Raw genomic sequence first — 22,512 nt, 5'->3', positions numbered from 1 at the left:
TGGTGTGCACTGGCTCCTCCCTCTATGCCCCTCCTCCAGACCTCAGTTAGAGAAACTGTGCCCAGAGGAGACGGACAGTACGAGGAAAGGAATTTTGTTAATCCAAGGGCAAGATTCATACCAGCCACACCAATCACACCGTATAACTTGTGATATACTATCCAGTTAACAGTATGAAAATGACATAGCATCAGTCCAAGACCGATGAGACTATAACATAACCCTAATTTAAGCAATAACTATATACAAGTCTTGCAGAAGTAGTCCGCACTTGGGACGGGCGCCCAGCATCCTCTACGGACTACGAGATAAAAGATTTACCGGTAGGTTTAAAATCTTATTTTCTCTTACGTCCTAGAGGATGCTGGGGACTCCGTAAGGACCATGGGGATTATACCAAAGCTCCCAAACGGGCGGGAGAGTGCGGATGACTCTGCAGCACCGATTGAGCAAACAGGAGGTCCTCCTTAGCCAGGGTATCAAACTTATAGAACTTTGCAAAGGAGTTTGAACCCGACCAAGTAGCTGCTCGGCACAGCTGTAGCGCCGAGACCCCTCGCGCAGCCGCCCAAGAAGAGCCCACCTTCCTAGTGGAATGGGCCTTGACCGATTTAGGTAACGGCAATCCCGCCGTAGAATGCGCCTGCTGAATCGTGTTACAGATCCATCGAGCAATAGTCTACTTTGAAGCAGGGGCACTAATCTTGTTGGTTGCATACATGACAAACAGTGCTTCTGTTTTTCTGACTGTAGCCGATCTGGCCACGTAAATTTTCAAAGCCCTGACCACATCAAGGGACTCGGGATCCTCCAAGTCACACGTAGCCACAGGCACCACAATAGATCATATGAAAGGATGAAACCACTTTTGGCAGGAATTGAGGACGGGTCCGCAATTCCGCTCTATCCATATGGAAAACCAGATAGGGGCTTTTATGTGATAAAACCGCTAATTCCGACACTCGCCTAGCTGAAGCCAAGGCTAATAACATGACCACCTTCCAAGTGAGATTTTTCAACTCCACCGTTTTAAGTGGTTCAAACCAGTGTGACTTAATGAAACTTAACACCACGTTAAGGTCCCAAGGCGTCACCGGAGGTACAAAAGGAGGCTGAATATGCAGTACTCCCTTCACAAAAGTTTGTACTTCAGGGAGAGAGGCCAATTCCTTTTGAAAGAAAATGATTAAGGCCGAAATCTGAACCTTAATAGATCCTAATTTTAGGCCAAAATTCACTCCAGTTTGCAGGAAGTGAAGGAAACGGCCCAGATGGAATTCTTCTGTAGGAGCATTCCTGGCCTCACACCAAGAAACATATTTTCGCCATATACGGTGACAATGTTTAGATGTCATGTCCTTCCTAGCCTTTATTAGCGTAGGAATGACCTCATCCAGAATACCATTATCCGCTAGGATCCGGCGTTCAACCGCCATGCCGTCCAACGCAGCCGCGGTAAGTCTTGGAATAGACAGGGCCCCTGTAGCAACAGGTCCTGTCTTAGAGGAAGAGGTCACGGATCTTCTGTGAGCATTTCCTGCAGATCCGGATACCAGGTCCTTCTGGAACATTGAGGATTGTTCTCACTCCTCTTTTTCTTACTATTCTCAACACCTTGGGTATGAGAGGAAGAGGGGGAAATACATAGACCGACTGGAACACCCACGGTGTCACTAGGGCATCTACAGCTACTGCCTGAGGGTCTCTTGACCTGGTGCAAAACCTCTGTAGCTTCTTGTTGAGGCGGGACGCCATCATGTCTATCTGTGGCAGTTCCCACTGACTTGCAATCTGTGCGAAGGCTCCTAAAGAAGTCAATAGAAACCAATTGAGACTGCGCTTTTCACTTTGGTATTATATTTTTCACTTTTATATATGATAAAAATATCACAATATTACAAATACAAACAAATAAATACCGGCCAGTATAATAATTATAAAATAATTAATAACATGACTATTACATCACAATAAAATCACTAAATCGACTGGTTACCCTTCAAATATCAAGCTAAATAAATCAATCCTTATGAAGCTTCCACTAAAATTATTAATGCTAAATGCACTTTTTTCTGCGTTAGTAATCTATTGTTTATCTAGGCATGCATAAAATCCCCTAATGCTATAATCAAAAAAAGAAATATTCAAATATATAACAGAATAAAATTAATGAAGAACAATCAATCATAAAAGTCCAGGTAATTAGCAAAATGGGAGAATGCTTTCTACATTCTTTCAAAGGAATTCATGCATGCTCAATCAACTAAGTACTTATTAACCCACTGTGCTACTTATCTGGAAGCATACTAACTTTTTCCGCAGTTTCTTAAAGGAATTAATGCATGTTGAATCAATTAAGTGCTTACTAACCCATTGTGCTAATTACCTGGACTTTTATGATTGATTGTTCTTCATTAATTTTATTCTGTTATATATTTGAATATTTCTTTCTTTTTTTGATTATAGCATTAGGGGATTTTATGCATGCCTAGATAAACAATAGATTACTAACGCAGAAAAAAGTGCATTTAGCATTAATAATTTTAGTGGAAGCTTCATAAGGATTGATTTATTTAGCTTGATATTTGAAGGGTAACCAGTTGATTTAGTGATTTTATTGTGATGTAATAGTCATGTTATTAATTATTTTATAATTATTATACTGGCCGGTATTTATTTGTTTGTATTTGTAATATTGTGATATTTTTATCATATATAAAAGTGAAAAATATAATACCAAAGTGAAAAGCGCTGTCTCAATTTGTTTCTATTGTCTCTCTGTGGAGGGGATGGGATCATCCCTCAGAGTCTAGCTGCTTTCACTTTGGTGAGTGACAGCGCCAGGTGCAAATTTGTTTTCTTGGTTTTTCCTAAAGAAGTCCTCTCTTGGATGCAGGTCGTGTTTGCTGAGGAAGTCTACTTCTCAGTTGTCCACTCCCGGAATGAACCGCTGAAAATGCGCTTACATGATTTTCCGCCCAGCGGAGAATCCTGGTGGCTTTTGCCAATTCCACTCTGCTCTTTGTGCCTCCTTGGCGGTTTACATGAGCCACTGAGGTGATGATGTCTGACTGGATCAGAACCGGTAGGTCGCGAAGCAATGTTTCCGCTTGCCGAAGGGCGTTGTATATGGCCCTCAGCTCCAGGGTGTTGATTTGAAAACAAGATTTTTGACTTGACCCAAAGACCTTGGCAGTTTCTTCCCTGTGTGACTGCTTCCCCACCTCGGAGGCTCGCGTCCGTGGCTATCAGATTCCAGTCCTGGATGGCGAACCTGCGACCCTGCAGAAGGTGAGCACTCTGCAGCCACCATAGGAGAGACACCCTGGCCCTAGGGGACAGGGTGATTAACTGATGCATCTGTAGATGTGATCCAGACCACTTGTCCCGTAGATCCCATTGGAAAGTCCTCGCATGGAACCTGCCGAAGGGAATGGCCCTGTAAGATGCCACCATCTTTCCCAGGACCCGAGTGCAATGATGCACTGACACCTGTTTTGGCTTTAATAGGTCATTAGTTCTTGGGCCTTCTCTATCGGAAGATAAACCCATTTCTGGTCCTTATTCAGAATCATACCCAAGAAGGGCAGACGAGTCATAGGAACCAACTGTGACTTCGGGATATTGAGAATCCAGCCGAGTTGCTGTGACACCTTCAGTGAAAGTGACACGCTGTTCAACAACTGCTCTTTGGATCTCGCCCTTATTAGGAGATCGTCCAAGTATGGGATAATTGTGACTCCTAGCTTGCATAGGAGCACCATCATTTCCTCCAATTACCCTGAAATTGGAAATGACAATACTGTATCGTAATTCTCAGGTACGCCTGATGGGGTGGATAAATGGGAACATGAAGGTATGCAGCCTTTATGTCTAGATACACCATAAAATCCCCCCCTTCCAGGCTGGCGATGATCGCTCTGAGCGATTTAACCTTGAATTTGAACCTTTTCAAGTATAGGTTCAGAGATTTTAATTTTAAAATAGGTCTGACCAAACCGTCCAATTTCGGGACTACAGCCAAGGTTGAGTAATATCCCCTTCCTCGTTGAAGGAGGGGAACCTTGAGCACCACCTGTTGGAGATACAATGCGTGAATTGTATTTAATATTATCTCCCTTTCTGGGGGAGAAGCCGGTAGGGCCGATAAGGAAAACCGGCGAGGAGGCACCTCTTCGAATTCCAGCTTGTAACCCTGAGAAACAATTTCTATTGCCCAGGGATCCACCTGTGAGTGAACTCAGATGTGGCTGAAGAGTCGAATACGTGCTCCCACTGGGGCGGACTCCCTTAGCGAAGCCCCAGCGTCATGCGGTGGATTTAGCAGAGGCCGGGGAGGAATTCTGTTCCTGGGAACTAGCTGTGCCCTGCGCCCTTACCTCTGGTAAGAAAGGACGCTCCTCGTACTTTCTTGTTTTTATGCGACCGAAAGGACTGCATTTGATAATGTCGTGCTTTCTTAGGCTGTGAGGGAATATAAGGCAAAAGATCAGATTTACCAGCTATAGCTGTGGAGACCAGGTCGGAGAGCCCTTCTCCACACAATTCCTCACCCTTGTAAGGTAAAACCTCCATATGCCTTTTTTAGTCGGCATCACCTGTCCATTGCATGTTCCACAGGACACGTCTAGCAGAAATCGACATAGCGTTGACTCTAGAAACCAGTAGACCAATGTCTCTTTGAGCATGTCTTATATATAAGACAGCATCTTTTATATATCCTAGGGTCAATAACATGGTATCCTTATCTAGGGTTTCAATCGCCGCTGATAAGGTATCTGTCCACACTGCTACAGTGCTATAAACCCATGCCGACACAATCGCCGGTCTGAGTAGTGTACCAGAATGTGTGTAAATGGACTTCAAAGTACTTTTCTGCATGCTATCTGCAGGATCCCTGAGGGTAGCTGTATCTTGGTATGTCAGCGCTACCTTTTGGGTAAACGTGTCAACGCCTTGTCCACCCTAGGGGAGTATTCCCATCATATCCTGGCCCTAGCAGGGAAAGGATACGCCATGAGAATTCTTTTGGGAAACTGCAGTTTCTTGTCTGGAGATTCCCTCTCTTTTTCACACAATTCATTTGGTTCATGAGAGGGGGGAAATGTTATCTCAGCTTTCTTCCCCTTAAACATGTGTACCCTCGTGTCAGGGACAGATGGGTCATCAGTGATATGCAAAACATCTTTTATTACAATAATCATATATTGAATACTTTTCTGCCAGTTTTGGCTGTAACTTTGCATCATCGTAGTCGACACTGGAGTCAGACTCCGTGTCGGTATCAGTGTCCATTATTTTGGATAGTGGGCGTTTTGAGACTCTGAAGGTCCCTGCGACATAGGGACAAACATGGGTAGATTCCATGTCTGTTCTCTAATCTTTTGTGCAATAAATTTACCTCAGCACTTAATTCCACATATCCAGTCAGGTGTCGGCGTTGTCGACGGAGACACCACACACACACAAATTTGCTCCATCTCCTCCTTAGAAGAGCCTTTTACCTCAGACATGTCGACACACGAACCGACACACCACACACTCAGAGAATCCTCTTATCTGAAGACAGTTCCCCCACAAGGCCCTTTGGAGAGAGTATGCCAGCACACACCCCGCGCCAATACCCCAGGAAAAAACACACAATGTGTTTACCCAGTAGCGCTGGAATACTATTATTAGCTGCCAATTATGTGCCCCCCCCCTCTTCTCTGAAACCCCTTTTCACCGTGGATAAGCAGGGGAGAGTCCGGGGAGCTTCCTCTCAGCTGTGCTGTGGAGAAAATGGCGCTGGTGAGTGCTGAGGGAGAAGCCCCGCCCCCTCGGCGGCGGGCTTCTGTCCCGCTTAAATATAATAAAAACTGGTGGGGGCTCTTTATATATACAGTGTCTAGCTGTATATATATATATATATATATATATATATATATCTCTTTTGCCAGAAATTAGGTTTAGATTGCTGCCCAGGGCCCCCCCCCCCCCCCTGCACCCTTACAGTGACTGCCGTGTGTGAGGTGTGTGGGAGCAATGGCGCACAGCTGCACTGCTGTGCGTTACCTCAGTGAAGATCATGAAGTCTTCTTTTCTTCTCATACTCACCCGGCTTCTATCTTCTGGCTCTGTGAGGAGGACGGCGGCGCGGCTCCGGGACGAACTCCAGGGTGAGACCTGTGTTCTGACTCCCTCTGGAGCTAATGGTGTCCAGTAGCCTAAGAAGCAGAGCCTTGAAACTCACAGAAGTAGGTCTGCTTCTCTCCCCTCAGTCCCTCGATGCAGGGAGTCTGTTGCCAGCAGGCTCCCTGAAAATAAAAAAACCTAACAAATATACTTTCTGTCAGAAAGCTCAGGAGAGCTCTCTGAAAAGCACCCAGTCTCCACTGGGCACAGTATCAAACTGAGGTCTGGAGGAGGGGCATAGAGGGAGGAGCCAGTGCACACCAGATCTAAAGTCTTTCTTAAAGTGCCCATGTCTCCTGCGGAGCCCGTCTATCCCCATGGTCCTTACGGAGTCCCCAGCATCCTCTAGGACATGAGATAAAAATGAAATTGATGTTCGATTACTGTTGTACCGCATACTGTACATAACTAACACAAGAAACCATGAAATTTAAAACCTTTAACATAACTTGAGTCCATAATTGAAGTTGAGTCAGCAATCACATTTTTCCATTGTTTGGAACCTGTTGTAAAGGTATGTAATTTTCCTTAAAGTGTCAGCAGAGAGTGTATACTGCCTTCCAGTACTTCCTTGGATAGTAGGCAATTTTGTTACATAGAGGACATGAATAAAAGGAACAAAACCCCTATCTCTTGATTGCCAGGAGAGCACATTTGTTGATTTATTTTGTTTTAAGAAGTATACCAGCACATCTTGTTCCTCCTCATTACATTGAATGATATACCCAATGTACCAGATTTTATCATACACTGCTGCTACTGTATGTATGTTCCAGGTTGCATATCACTTTTGTCTACATTTTTTGTGACTGGTCATAGTGACACTAACTCTGGCTTCTGCTGTCTTCATGTCGTCTGATGACAATCAATATATGTGTAGTAGCTCATCATTACTAACAGGTCAAAATCTGTAATGAGTACGTGTTCCTGCCACAGTCTTTGCGGTTTCTAGACGGCCATGCAACTTGGTTTTGCAGTCTTGTATTTAGTTTTGTGACACAAAAAAAACTTTATGCCATGTACATTTTTATTTACTCGGCTATACAGGTCCGAAGGTGTCCAGATGTGTTGGGTTTCTACTGCTTGCAGTCTGGTGTGTGTGGCTAGATGTTTATCTGTTCCTCCAAAGCCATCACACGGACTCTTACCATGAGATGTGGCAGAAAAAAAATCCATTCTGATTGGATGTTGAAGTCATCCTTATGGAAGCATAAGTTCAAAAAGTTTTTGCATTTCTTGTATTGTGCACTAGCACCATCACTAAAAGTAGTGGACTTACTCCAATTGTGGTAATAGTTTTGCTAAGTGTTTCATAACTACCGTAATGAAGGTATGCACAGTTATGGCTACATAGTCACAGGTATCATTAATAACGCACAGGCTCACACAGTTTAAAGTGTCACAAGCATCTTGCCTAAAATATACAACAAATGGGTGGAGTGTTGCTTGTGAAATGTCCCAGTGGAATCCTTGAATTACCAAATGTGCACTTTGGATGGGCAGCTGTCATCTGTGTCTCCCTCTCTGGAAAGTTTCAGTTTTGGTTTCTCTAAAGGGAATACTCCTCCCATCAATTTCTGTTAAGTTTAATTTTCTGCATGGGAGTGTTATCCCATTTCCTCAGTTTAGTTCACTTTTTCGGTATGGTTTTTAACAGTGTGTAAATTATGTATGCGGTACACCAGTAATCAAGCTTCAACTTCATGATTTTTTTTTCTCCACTATGAAACAGAGTACCATGCTGATTTTTTTGTGGTATTAATATATACCTTTTTTAAGCACCCCCCAAAAAAATGGGTTCCCTAATGTCAATTGAACCTAGCGTTTTGAATCCGATTTGAAAAACGTCAGTTTTTGCCGTAGAGCAAAACGTGAGGCAGATAAAGTAATTTGGATTTTTTAATTCAAGAGGAAAAGGTACTTTAGGGGTCCAAATTATGTGGCGATTCCTTAATAAACACCCATGATACTTCAAATAAACTGGATAAAGACGTCGCAATTTGTAAATTATTTAATAAATTGAAAAATCAATATTTAATCACTTAATTGTCAGACAGTAAAGATATTTGGCAGAAATAGTTGTTTTGACATCCTTTATCATCTAAAAAAAACACATAAAAATCTGAGTTGGGTGGTGGACATTTCATTTTTTTGGGGTGATCTGATGTGGAATGACCCCGATTTATAATTTTACTTATTATTTTACTTCTGGAATATATCAATTTAGGAGGTATCCTACCTTGGTATACATTTGGCTATATTTAGAGGATATACACTGTATTTACAGTTTATTAAGTTCTATTAAAATACATGGAGAATTTTATTTTTAATCATTTTATTATACCATGTTATTTTATTGTTCTTTAATCTGCAATATCAGCAGCTAACAAACTGCTAGATTTGGGGTACAACATCCACATTTATAATGGCTTAAGAAATTGTGTTAATTAATCAAATAAAAAGCGGTCAAATTGGCTGCTCGGACATACATAATATCCATAATGGTACTTTGTTAATAATCTACCTCAGGACTTTTTGGACATGGTACCATTATTTTGCTAATATAACTTAGACTAAGGGGTATATTCAATTGGTGTCAAATCCTGCAGTGGATTTGACAGTTTTCCGATTCGACTGTCGATACGCTCCTTCCCGGGCACTGAATTAGACATATTCAATTTGAAATGGATTCGACATGCCTCCGGTCGGAAAGTGACCCATGCTCGGATTGTGGGCGGCCGGGATTCGACTTCATGAACATCACAATCTGGTCAGAAAAAGGCTCCATTATTGTAAAAAATATGATATATATTAAAACCGCAGATTCCACAAGAAAGCTGACTGTGTAATGGCTGCTCTACTCCATGAAGTCTCAAGCATAGGAGTTGCTTTGGTGAAGTGCAACCTGGGTAAAAATTTTGAATCATGGGTACATTACTTCCCTCAGCCCAGTAAAGAAACAAATATTCGGGGGGGGAAAAAATCAAAATATAATAATGTGGCTCATAAATACAAAAAAACAATTATATAATTACTTAAAATATAAATAGATATGCTAGGAGAACGCAAAAAACTTCCCAAAAAATGTAATGTAAAATTTCTTGTCAGCTCACGACACTGTCGAAAAGCCGGGTTTATAACATTACAGATACTCGACTGTCGAAAAGTCAAAAGTCGAAATGGATCGAACAGTTTTTTGTCGAAAAGTGGCGTATTGAATTGTCGAATGCAATTCAACAGGTTTTTTATGTCAAAATAGCCCCGTTTTCCGACAAAACGAGAGATTCGACACCAATTGAATATACCCCTAAATATATTGAGATTCTATGGTTTCAAGCATAAAACTGTATTTTACAGAATGTTACCTACCTGCACTGTGCACTTATGTCAGATGAACATACTCATCTAAACCTTCCCATTAGCCAAATTCTGTTCAGTCTCAACAAATCATAATTTGTATTTATTCATTCAGTTTAAACAACACAGCTTTGTTTCTCATGCCAGCCTCCACATTAGACAAATAAACTGTCCAGAAAAGACTAATTGCTGTAATTAGCAAACTATAATGTTACATTTCCACTTCTACAATTGCTCCAACACTGGGAATCTCACACCTATTCCTATTTCAGCTATTTGCCAACAATGTCAGCTTATATTACGTGTCTCGCTACAGAGTCTGTGTCAATTATTTTACCCCAAGGATACTAGAAACCAGCTGGATTCCAGTTTTTATGTTTGTCTACAACTGCCAGGTCTAGAATTTACAAATTTATCTCTATGAAAGTCATGAGATCTAAAATCAATAATGTCCAGTTTTACTGTACATGAAACAAATAAAGTTAAAATGTTAACTTTAGAGAAAAAAAAATTCTTAGAATATTCTGTAACCAATATGTGAGTACCTTTACCAGAACACATACCCTTACGTGTTTTCCACTGGCACACTTTTCCATGCTTCCAAATTTTACAGCAAAAGCACTCTAAATGGTCATGTGATACGAGCCTAAGTAAACCTATAAACTAGAAAAAGCAAAGCCAACCAAAACATAATATAATAAAAATAGGTTAGAGCAGAGTTCCCTTGTAGAAAAATAATATTTACTATTATGGGCAGAGAAATCCCTCTAAAAAATTCCACTGAAGATAGTTCACCACTAGTTATTCATTGAATATTCAATCATATGTAATATTAATGTACATAAACAAGCCTTGAGAGCCATTTAAGCATCTAAATTCATTCTGTGTAGTTTACAAGACTGTATATCACAACACTGGTCAGTACTGTAGGTCCCAGTTTTCCATATCTGAAAGTAGTAAAATGCCTCATAAACAGCTGAAAATTGCATGCAAGCTCCACTTACCCATTTTGAGGCCTGTCCGACAGGTTGTCCTTCTGTCCCCTTCTTTGCACATCAGTGCTATCTGGTACAACCTCATAAGCATACTGATTGACAGACGGACTGTAGCTGGCAGGCTGCCGTGGAACATTAACTGCAGGTTTAGTGGCACTCAAAGCTGGCGCTTGGCCATCAGTGGCAGGTTTATAACTGGCATGCAAAGTGGGTGCAGCAAGGGTTGGTGGGTTCACAGCAGCCAGCAGAGATAAAGCAGATGGCTGGGATGCAGAGGCTGGGGTAAAGGCAGAGGATGGTGATGGGATTGAAGCAGGCTTGGAAGAAGATGGAGCTCCAAATGGTCTAGGTGCTTTGTTGTAGGCCACATTGACTGAAGTGTTGACTTTGGGTACAGCAGGTGTGGGATTTGCAATGGGCACAGGCTTTATTATTTCTTTAGGTGCTTCCTATATATAAAAACAAAAAACAAACAAACCACACACCAACCACATGCAAGGAGCTAAGATCTTCGAACACTATATAGACTTTGGTGTCAGACGGCCCATTAAAACATCAATGTGCTATCTGAGGCAATATAATCAATGCAACTGCAAATATCTAACTTGTAAACAATCCTCCTTCCAAATACAAGTAATGCAATTTTAATTTAGTGGCAAGAATGTACTGGTATGGTGTATTATACAGGTGGTACGCAGAAGTGTGCTTTATGTAAGTAGCAATAAAGCTTTACTATGGGCTTGGAAAGCTTGGAATTTAAACACATGCTGACGTTCGCTGGCAAAGGAGCATAACTTTAAATGACCTTTTGAGCGGCAGCATCTTGTGTCATTTTAATTATTTAATGAAATGTTAAGATTCTTTTTGTTAGGTTTCAGTAGTCTGTCAATGCTCCATTAAAGCCCAAAACAAAATCTGTCCCACACCTTCTACACTTCTAGGCCCTCCAATCACCAGTATAGGCAGTGATCAGAGCTGAATAGGTTTGTTGTATAATTGGTCAAAAGGGAGCATACTACACATAAGAATCCAATAGTAATAACAGTACAAGACTAAGTGGGGAATTCAATTATCCTCAGTAATTTTAACACAGGCTAATTGTTCCCCCAGGGTTATTCAAGTAGCCCAAAAGGCGTAGTCTGCAGGCTGCACTCAACTGGTATTTTTTTTTCAATCTGAGCAGGGTTGCAAAGAAATCCTGATCAATGGCCCGTTTTCTAGTGCCATGGCCATGTTAACACATACTGTAGGTCCTGGAACTTATCCGGATTTTAAGTGTTAACGCCCATCAACAGTTAATTTACTGGGCGATAAAAAGGGTCTCTAACTGAATAGCCATGAGCTATTAAAGCCCAAGGCGACCACCCATTAAATGAACAAGTTAATTGAATTCCCCCCCTTATCCTCTGACTAAAATATCATATCTGAGAATATCCTAAACGTGACTACTTAGAAACTAAGACAATCTTCTCAACTGCAGATCTCTACGGCTTACTTACAGAAAGTGTAGTACCTTTAACCCCTATTGGACTGCAAGGCTGCTTAAAATTTACATGTATGCTAATTGTTGATAAGTATTAATAAATCATATTATTCTAAAAATAGTTTTAGAAATCAGCTATTTAATCCTACCCCTGTGTTCAGGTTTTCAACAAGTGTGCAGCAAGTTGATAAATCCTATGGGTTTAGACTTTAGCCAGAGCAAATCATGAGTATATTTAGATATTCAGTAAGCCATAAAAATAAAATACACACAACAACTGTGACTGCAGATCTGAGAGGGCCTTTATCACTGAACACTTACCTTTCAGTGAACAAAGTCAATAAAAATAAAAAACAGGAATATTTAACCTTGTAATATTTTATAAGCACTAGAATGTAAGCTCTCACGAGCAGGGTCCTCTTTCCTCATATCCTTTTCCCATCATCTCTTCCCTACTGTCTACAACAGCACCTATCCTTGGGTTCTGCTACCCTGCTACTTATTTGAGTATTGTGACCGCTGTTGCAGCAATGTTCATAAACAATGTCCAAGTTCTGTTATGTCCTCGGGATCAGTACGAAATCCCGCCGGACGGGACAACGGCGGTCGGAATACGGACACCGGGATCCCGACTAGAACAATCCCGACAGGGGGGCGAGCCCAACGCAGCCCCTTGCGGGCTCGCTGCACGGTGCCTCGCTACGCTTGGCACACTAATTTATTCTCCCTCTATGGGTGTCGTGGACATTCAAAGAGGGAGAATATGTCGGGATTGTGCCAGTCGGGATCCCGGTGTCAGTATTTCGACCGCCGGGATTCCGTCCGGCAGGATCTTGCTTGACCGCATCCCATGTCCTCAAGTGTATGTATGTTACTTTCGTTCTTGTTTTGTCCATAATGTTCCTGTTTTTGTACTTAGTAAAGCTCCTTGTGGTATCATATAAATAATAAAAGATGACAATAATAAAATAAAAGAAATGTTCATGCATGTGAATGTTGCCCTATTACCAGAGCAAAGTATGATAATTGCAGCTGCATTTAAAATTCCGAGACATGAAACTAGTTTTTTTATTCTGATTAGTTTTGAAAACACAACACTTGCATGTCAGCATTTGGGAATATCTTCCATTCAAAATATTGTTTCAACTGTTTTCCTACATACAATTTGCACCAATTTAGAGGGTTGATGTTCTGAATAGAATGTAAATATTTTGTGTAAAGTGAAAAATCAGCAAAGTTCCATAAATGTAGCAATTTTAATAAAAATGTACTACCATTCATTTATTTTCAAAAACCTGTATGCAGTTTTTACATCTAACTAACCAATTCACAAGAGGCAGATATTGCAAATGCTAACAGTAAGTCTTATGAGAATAAAGTACAGGCTCTTCAAAATCTACTTTATATGTATACCACTTAATCCTAGCCAAGTCCTAAAATGCCAAATTTAATGTGAAAACTCTTAAAAGATTTACTCAAAACAAACAAACAAAAAATAATGGAGGAATAAGGCGATTTGAGCCAGGTGCTGCTAGTAAAACACAGTTCATTATTAGCTCATCAGCTTCCACTACCACCTCTATATTAAAAAAAAACCTTTAGTCATTTTGTGTAGAACAGTGTTCCTCAAACTCTATCCTCATAGAACCTAACAGTGCGAGTTTTCAAGGTATCCTTAGAAATAATTAGTACCACCTGTAGGTATGTTGGGTTAGTCCATGGGAACGGCGCCGATGACGTACTTCCGCTGAGGAGCGGAAGTGACGTCGCGGAATGCCGGAGGTGGTCACGGAGAATAGGTGGGACTTTCATACACAAGTGGGACGTTCTCTAGACTTCCACTAGACTAAAGTTAATATCAATGCTTCTGATTGGTTGAATGGAAGAGGTCTGTTTATGGTACAGCAAGATTGGACACAATCACCCTTATAAGGAGGGATGGGAGAGAGACATTTTAATTCACTGCCTTGATAAAGACCCTAAGTACAGGGTTGAAACGCGTTGGCTCTTGTTGGAACAGTGCACCCTGGAGTTTTGCCTGAGGGAAGTGGAGGACTTGACTATTGCCAGGAATTTATCCCAGACTGCCTACCCGGGAGGATCGTACTGGTGATATATTAAAGATCTTTTATTGAGAACTGTTTTCCACCGGTTCTCATACCTTTCTGGTAATTTTACAGCCTGTCCATATTTTCTCCAGCACTCAGGACGTTTCTGTTTGAAGTTCTTTTGCCATTTGCACAAATTGTATGTTTTTATGTGTGATTAAAAAATACTGTACCACACATGCTGTATCATCTGTTTTCTCCCCATATGCTGAATATACGGGAGTAGAAGAAACCCTTGGAAAGAATTATTCTACACATACAAAAGGGATGTATTACTGAGTATTCTTTGCATTTATCCCTTTTTTGTTGACCCATGTGGCGCTCTATGTAACGTATACCATCTACCTTTATTCTTTTATACCTGGGGTATAGTCACTAAAGTGCAGGTTTTTAGAAGTGGAGATGAAGTCCGTAGCAACCAATCAGATTCTACTTATGTATCTAGCACCTTCTAGAAGATAATAGGCAGAATCTGACTGGTTGCTATGGGCAACACCTCCACTTCTAAAAATATGCACTTTAATAAATATAACCCCTGTGCTCCAGCTAGATGATATGGAGACTGGCTTAGAATGGGCTGCCCGGGCAAATCCCTGATGGGCCCCACTGATTCATAGCAGTGCCCTCTTATCGAGGGAAGACATGTCAGTCATGCAATATCAGTTAGCGATGCAGCTTCTATAGCAGTATTATTAAAAAGAAAGTATCAGTTTTCATTGTTGCTATTGCATCTATTTGGAAATAATCCTGAAAAGTTATTTTTTTTTACATGTTTTAAAGTTTAAGCGGTGATGACGGAGAGGTGAGCCCACAGGCAATATGGGTAGTGGGGGCAATGGTACGGGATTAACACATCCAGCACTGAACAGCGATTCTTGCTTACAGGGTTGTAACATGTCTTTTTATCATAACTGTAATACATATGAAACTACATTTGTAGAAATGCTTGTGCTCGCTTCCCTCTGGTCAGTGTATTGTGTGTGTGCTGCAATTATTCATGGCAAGGAGCAAACTCTGTTACAGGACATTAAGTACACAGTGCAATCACCCAGTAACTGGCATAGGAACAGGGCCTTATCAACCAACACAATGTATTTATTTGTCCTTCCCATACATTTCATTATCGCAGCATTAAGTTTAGTCACATGGATATACAATGTATAATGTGTACTCACAGCTAGAGAAACAGCGAGAGGGTTATAATGACAGCCAGGATGGGTCTGGTATTACTGACATATTTTAAGTGCACCTGTCATGCACAGGGCATTACAGACCTGTTACTCTGGGAACCGCATTATACTGCAGCCACCTACTTGTCTGCATTCCCAATTCAGGTATGGACTCCCCTCATTTCTCTGCTACCGCCATTATGTTCTAGTTTTGTGGGAGCCAGTGTGTGTGTGCTTTTCCCCGTGGGGAACAATGTGTGTTTTTCCCCACAGAAGGCTAGATGTTGTTACTTGCTCATTTTAAAAACTTGTTTGGTGTGTAGAGAGTTGAAAAAGGTTGAAAAATCACTAGTGTATACAAATAGAGTTCTCTATTCATTTGACCACTGATACTAATAAAAAGTGTGCACTCTTGTCAGATGGCCACACCCCTTCCATCCCCTTAGTGGACATCTGTGATTGCATTCCCCTGGTCCATTATGCACCAGTCCATCGCTGTATAGAGAACATGAAATGTTAGGGTTCTATAAGGGTAGAGTTTGAGAAAGTAGGGTTTGGAAAACATTTAATTTTGTGTTGAGACCATGCCAAGGAGAAAGGTAATTTACAATGATCGCAAAGGCAATTATTTCTGCAGATCAGCCAAGAAAGCATTAGAAGGCCATTTCCAAACATTTTACTATGACGAATATTTTAAAACTGTAGATGGTAAACACAAGACTTATGGCACAATGTCATCTGACAGAATACCGAAATGATGGCCTTTTAATTTAGATCCAAACACTGTATATCACTCTCTAAGAAACTCTTAACAACTAAGAATGGCAGTGGAAGATTTTGGGGTTCTGTTAGCAACCACCTGAAAGGCTCACAATCAGAGTCTATCATGAACTTGTCTTTACACAAGGAAATTATAAGGGAAACTGAGGACATATGGGCATCAACTGAAGCCTGGTCGAAATTGGAACATGATAATGATCCTGTGAATGTCAACAAGTTTACAAACAAATAGCATAAAGAGAAAGAACCAATGATTTTCTGACGGCCAATTCAATGTCAAGCACTTACTCCAATTGAAATGCTGTGGTGGGACATTAATATGATTGTGCATGAACAAATAGTCTCATATCAGTTGAATAAACCAGTGTTGCAAGAGACCCCCCTGCCCCCACCCCCAAAAAAATAAGTTTGAATATGATGTAAAACATGGATATACTCCTACAGAAAGAAATGACCTCGCTACTGCTGAAGATGCTACCTTAATCTACTGGATGAAGGAGTGTTCTCATAGTGCCTTCATATGGACACATTTTTAGACGAGTAGATAGTAATAAAGTAAAATATTTTATGGATTTTTTTTGCACTGCTCAAACTTTTAGGACTTGGCGAGGACTAGAGAACTGTTCATTAGGTCCTGGCAGTTATATATTTTAAAAAACATAAAAGAAAACAGATGTTAAAGAGTGTACTTTATAGGACTGTATAAAAACGGAGTAAGCAAAAAACATTTTAGATTTCAGGCAACTTACAGTTTGTGTAGGATTTGGGTTGGTCCGCAACGCCACAGCTCTACAAAAATAAAAATAAATATGTCAATTAACTATATAACATGACCTCAATATAAGTGTTACATTAATACAGGACAAAAAAACACAAGAACCTATACACTGCATAGAATGCCTTCAGGTTTCTTGAATTATATATATATATATATATATATATATATATAGATCAAAAGGTTAAATGATGACGCGGCACTCAGAGACTTAAACAAATGCAGTGTAATATAAAAATTACTCCATGCATTCCCAACGTTTCGGGGCCACAACGCCCCTTTGTCAAGGTGTATGACACCTTGACAAAGGGGCGTTGTGGCCCCGAAACGTTGGGAACGCATGGAGTAATTTTTATATTACACTGCATTTGTTTAAGTCTCTGAGTGCCGCGTCATCATTTAACCTTTTGATCTACAACATCCTTTGAGGAGAAGGCACCGGAGCTGCTGTAATCTATTTGTGGGAGTGCCGATCCATAACTACTACACTATATTATATATACACACACATATACATATATACATATATATATATATATATATATACACACACATATATATATATATATATATATATATATATACACACACACACACACACACATACATACACACACATACATACACACAGTACATTAACTAATATAACTTCAACCTTGTAACCCTTCAAAATAGGTCTATTAAATATATTTGTCTTGAAAGTAGAACAAAACTTTGGTTAGGGCACTGGCTCTTATACTGGGTGTCATGGGTTGGTAGTCCGAGACCAAATCAAATTATTTATGGTAATTGTTATAGGCAAAACCAGGACTGGTGGTTGCCAATCATAAAATATGTGGACAAACCATGCAACCTTGTCCCTCACCACATAACTGTACCCAAAGATGACGGGTAAGTACAGTTTTCATACTTTAAAAGAAATGTTTGGTCTAGGGGTACCATGGGAAAAAAAATACAAATACTCTGGGGTACCGTGATTCAAGAAAGTTTGGTAACCACTGAGTTAGGGGGTACATGACAATATAATGCAGTTAGTGTGTAGGAATGCCAGTAACTACATTTTGAAAAGATAAGGGGGAGATTCAATTGTTACAGGGGAATTTAGCTCCTGGGAACTATACATCTAATTCCTGCAAACAGGATGAACTTAACACAGTTTTCTGTTCGCACCCTCCTGAGGTACAAGCAAAAATATATTTGATAGGGCTTTTAGGCTCATCGTGGGTGCCAGACACACTTTAACTGCATCCCACCTGGCACTTAGTCCGGGAGCTAAATTCATGTCAAACAACTGAATCTTATCCTAAGGAGAAAGCAATCATATAGCCATGTTAACTAAAATTTGGATACAAAAGTGGCTCGACTGGCTCTCTACAAAAAGTTGCCTTACTATCTGCTCATTAAGTGAAGGCAGGCCTCATTTATAAAAACTGCTAGGTTAAATGGTCAATCATATATATATATATATATATATATATATATATATATATATATATATATATATATATATATATATATATATAAAAAATTTTTTTTTTTTTTTCTTGAGATGCCTGTTATGACATTTTCTAACTCCAAGTAATACAAGCAGCAATTGGATAGAGGGTAAATTTGCTGAATACAATTCATGACTGATTTTGCATTTAATATTATTACCCCCTTCAATCCAGTAGCCTTAATCACATCTTATGTGTAAAATATCAGCTTGATTTTTTCAAATTTCTCAAAATCCTGTTCAGTATTTTATGAATGATGGAATTTTAAGATTGCTATAAAAATCATAGAAACAGAAACATAGAATTTGATGGCAGATAAGAACCACTTGGCCCATCTAGTCTGCCCCTTTTATTTATCCTTTAGGTAATCTCAACCCTTTTTGAACCTAAATCCACTGTGTTTTTCCTTTATTGACAGTTTTAAACCTCAAGGGCTACAGTATATACCTTTTATTATGTTATATAACATGTTATAATTTTTTTTTTAATAAGTCTAATAAAAGACTGTTATTGATTTAACTTACCCATATGAGCGGATGTTTACAACTATTAGCTATCCCTTTTCTTTCCCACCTATACACATTTACAATCACTCCACTTTGACACATACGGAGCTGAGCTTCCCAGTGCAGAGTTCAATAGGGATGGGTAAAATATTCCGACAGTGACCATCCAGACCATCACCGAAATCCCGACAGTTAAAATCCAGATGAATTTTGTTAAGTATTCTAACCCTAAGATAACGGTCCCGCAGGCTAACACTACCCAACCCCCTCCGCAGGCTATTCCTAACTTTCGCCCCAGTGCCTAACTTTACCCTAAACCTAATACTCCACATTGGGATCAGTGTATAATTTGACCGCCAGGATTCTGGAGACAGTATTGTGGCAGTTGGGATGGTCACAGTCGGGATCCTGACTACATCCCATTCAATATATATAGTTCAAGAAGCAGCATGAAATAACTACAGTTGGCCATGCATCCCACAACTAGAAAATATATTTATATTGACAAAAACAATAATAGCTTGCATATTTAGGTCTAATTTACAGTATGAGAAGGTTTAATAAAGATTCATGTGTAGGGTTAAATCAGTGATGGGCCGCATGCGGTTCTCCAAGTCTTCATACGTGGCTCAAGATGTTTCCTGAATTTTTGTCAGATTTGTTTGTTATAGCTTTTAACATTGCTTTAAAATGCTTGCTTTGTGGCTACATATAGGGGTCTCTTTATTTTAATAAATGTATTACTTTAACAGGTTCGGTATGATTTATCTATGTTTGGGATGCTAGACAACTGCATCCCGGCCGTCAGTATACAGGCAGCAGGGCCAGTGTAAGGAGTCCGGTTGTGGGCTCCCTGCCCACAGTACAGATTCTATTCCCACTCTATGGGTGTCGCGGACACCAACAAGTGGGAATAGCCCCTGTGAGCCGGGATTCCTGTTGTCGGTATTGTCAGCAGTCGGGATTCCGGCGTCTGTACCCTGACAGCTGGGATCCCAACTGCCAGCAAAGTAACTGCATCCCACTTTAACATATTACTGAGATTATGGCTAATGTGTGCCTTTTGCCCACCTTTACAAGGTTAGTGATTAGGTTGCATTTCAATGCGTTAAATAATCTGCATATTTTGTCCTAATCCATGAAAGTCAATAGTGTAAATCCCAATGGGGCTTTACACTGTCAAAACCACAAGTACAGAAATGTAATTACTTTAAAAAGCTGCTAACAAATCTGTTTGGGGCAACAGGACGAAGTTGGCAGAAAAACCCATTTCAAGATCAGTATACCAGAAATGTTAAATCACAGATAAGATTATAAACCCCCCATGTATTAGCTACAAGTGTTCCCCTTTCTCCTTGTGATATACAGCAGGGGTGCGCTATGTTACTTTCTGAACAGTATAAATGGACAGAAGACCTGTTTCAAACGATCTCAGTAGCTATAAAACGCCTTCAATAGTAATAAACATTCAAAATAAATCTCCACTTAACCCTGGATTAACAACAAGGGAAATGGCAAACTGTAGAAATAGGTTGGGATCGGGTGACCGGCGGTGGTGATCCCGGCATACAGACGCTGGGATCCAGTCTGCCAGATTGCCGGCGGGGGAAGGTGAGTGCAACCAAGCCCCTTGCAGGCTCGGTGGCTCACTGCGCTCGCAACAGGTCCTATTGTCACTCTATGGGTGTCGTTGACAACCACGAGTGGGAATAGTCCCTTTTAGTTGGCATTTCTGGCAGTCGGGATTCCGCTGTTGGTATATTGACCGGCGGGATCCCGACAGCCGGTCACATGATTACATCCCGTAGAAACACTGGCAGGATGAAACAAATTAGGATCATTATCAAATCAGATATATATATATATATATATATATACAGTATATATAAAAAAAAAACATACATTAACAAGTAATTTTTCCTTGGTTGTTTCCATGTTAGTATTGGAAAATCATGCGATTGTTTTCAGTATTTCCTGCACTTTTATTGATCAATATATAATGGAGAGCACTGCAATGTAACATTTGTTTATTGCAGAAAATGAATGGAAGAATACTCACACAAAAAAAAAATTTGCCTGCACACCTAGGGGTATATTTACTGATATTTACCAATTGTAGGCAGTTTTGTGCACAGAATTTAAATAAGTATTATTGTTATAATACAAAAACATAAAATGTTGCAAATAGTTAATATTGTGGTTCACAGTGGAAAATGACTGCCTCCATTGTAAGTAGGCAGCAGGCACACTTTAACCAAAACAGTGTTCTAGAAATGGGAGTAGCAACACCTCCTATAGAAGGCTATACAGACTGTTCGCTATTTGTACAATGTTTTTATTTTACTCATTAAAACTAACCATAAAGACCACTCAATGTTAGTGTGTAGCAGCTGTCAAATGTAATTTGTTATTTATTGAATTCACATAATAAAAATTCTCCTGTGAAAACATATCAGTAAGGTCACAGAATGAATATTATTCCTGACATGCAATGTATCTTAAAGAATTCCAAACATTAGAGCACTGCCTTATTAGGAAACATTCTGAAACTGATCAGATGTAAAGTATCACCATCCAATGTTTCATTTAAAAAATAAATAGAAAAAATTAGATCACTTATTTTCTTTCTCATTTATGCTCTTCCAGCTCAGACATTTCCCTCCATGTCTGAAATAACAGCCAGCATCCACAATGGGAGTGTAGGCCGAAGAATCATGTACTAGAACAGAATGTCACTTTTTTCCCACAAGAATGTTTATATATACAGACTTATATACTTCTGCTCTGCATATTGCAATGAATGAAAAAAAGCACATTGGGGGAGATTCAAATGTTTGAAAACTCAGTTGGGTGTCTGTTTTTTTCCTATCTAATAGACAGGAAAAAACAGACACCCAACTGACTTTTCAAACATTGAGTTCTTTAGTAGCTCTGTGGTTGTAAAAAAAAAAAAAAAAACACTAAGAGGGGTAGGGGATTCAATTACCCCTGACCCCATTTTTGAAGTAAAAAATTTTTGGGGGGTAATTCAATAACCCCGTTTGTTTGTGGCAGTTTTTGTTAAAAAAACAAAACCATAGGGATCTGATAATTAATCCCTGATCCATGTGTTTATTGCAGTCACTAAAAGAATGGCAGTTATTTGGGGGATTTTAGGCCCAAATGTATTAAGCCTTAAAAAGTGATAAAATGGAGACAGATAAATGGAGTGATAAATGACCAGCCGCTCCTAACTGCCATGGCACATGCTGTGTTTGTAAAATGACAGTTAGGAGCTGGTTGGCTGGTCATTTATCACATATGGTGCCCATACACTTTTGCGATGCCCCACGACGCAACATCGCGGAGCATCGCACCGGCAGTTCAGGTGCAATGACCGCATCTGAACCGCCAAAGTGATTAACATGCGATCCTGCGATAGATCGCATGGTAATCACATGACGGGCACGTCACCGCCGTGTGGGGGCAGCCTCCTGACGCTCCCGGCAGGTGCCCATCGCGCTGCGATATATCGCATGTGTTTTAAAAACACATGCAATCGTGATGCGATAAAATAGGATTTTAATTACCTTCCGGTAAATCCTTTTCTCGTAATCCGTAGAAAATGCTGGGGTCCACATTAGTACCATGGGGTATAGACGGGTCCACTAGGAGCCATTGGCACTTTAA

General features: G+C 40.1%; 1 protein-coding gene across 5 annotated transcripts in view; it reads right to left on the bottom strand.

Annotated features, from left to right (window-relative positions):
• PDLIM5 (PDZ and LIM domain 5) overlaps nucleotides 1-22,512 on the bottom strand; it is a 386,619-nt gene that overhangs the window by 183,227 nt on the left and 180,880 nt on the right. For 2 of the 5 annotated variants that reach the window (XM_063917416.1, XM_063917445.1), the window contains exons 4-5: nucleotides 16,816-16,855; nucleotides 10,536-10,975 (exon numbers count right to left, since the gene is read on the bottom strand). In XM_063917416.1, coding sequence (XP_063773486.1) covers nucleotides 10,536-10,975; nucleotides 16,816-16,855 — 480 coding nt within the window. The remainder of the gene's footprint in view (nucleotides 1-10,535; nucleotides 10,976-16,815; nucleotides 16,856-22,512) is intronic. The other 3 variants (XM_063917436.1, XM_063917454.1, XM_063917425.1) reach the window with 2 other exon arrangements.

Source organism: Pseudophryne corroboree, chromosome 1, assembly GCF_028390025.1.
Source record: "Pseudophryne corroboree isolate aPseCor3 chromosome 1, aPseCor3.hap2, whole genome shotgun sequence".
In the NCBI taxonomy this organism is placed as follows: domain Eukaryota; kingdom Metazoa; phylum Chordata; class Amphibia; order Anura; family Myobatrachidae; genus Pseudophryne; species Pseudophryne corroboree.
The sequence above is the reverse complement of the archived record's forward strand: the minus strand, read 5'-3'. Positions and strand labels throughout refer to the sequence as shown.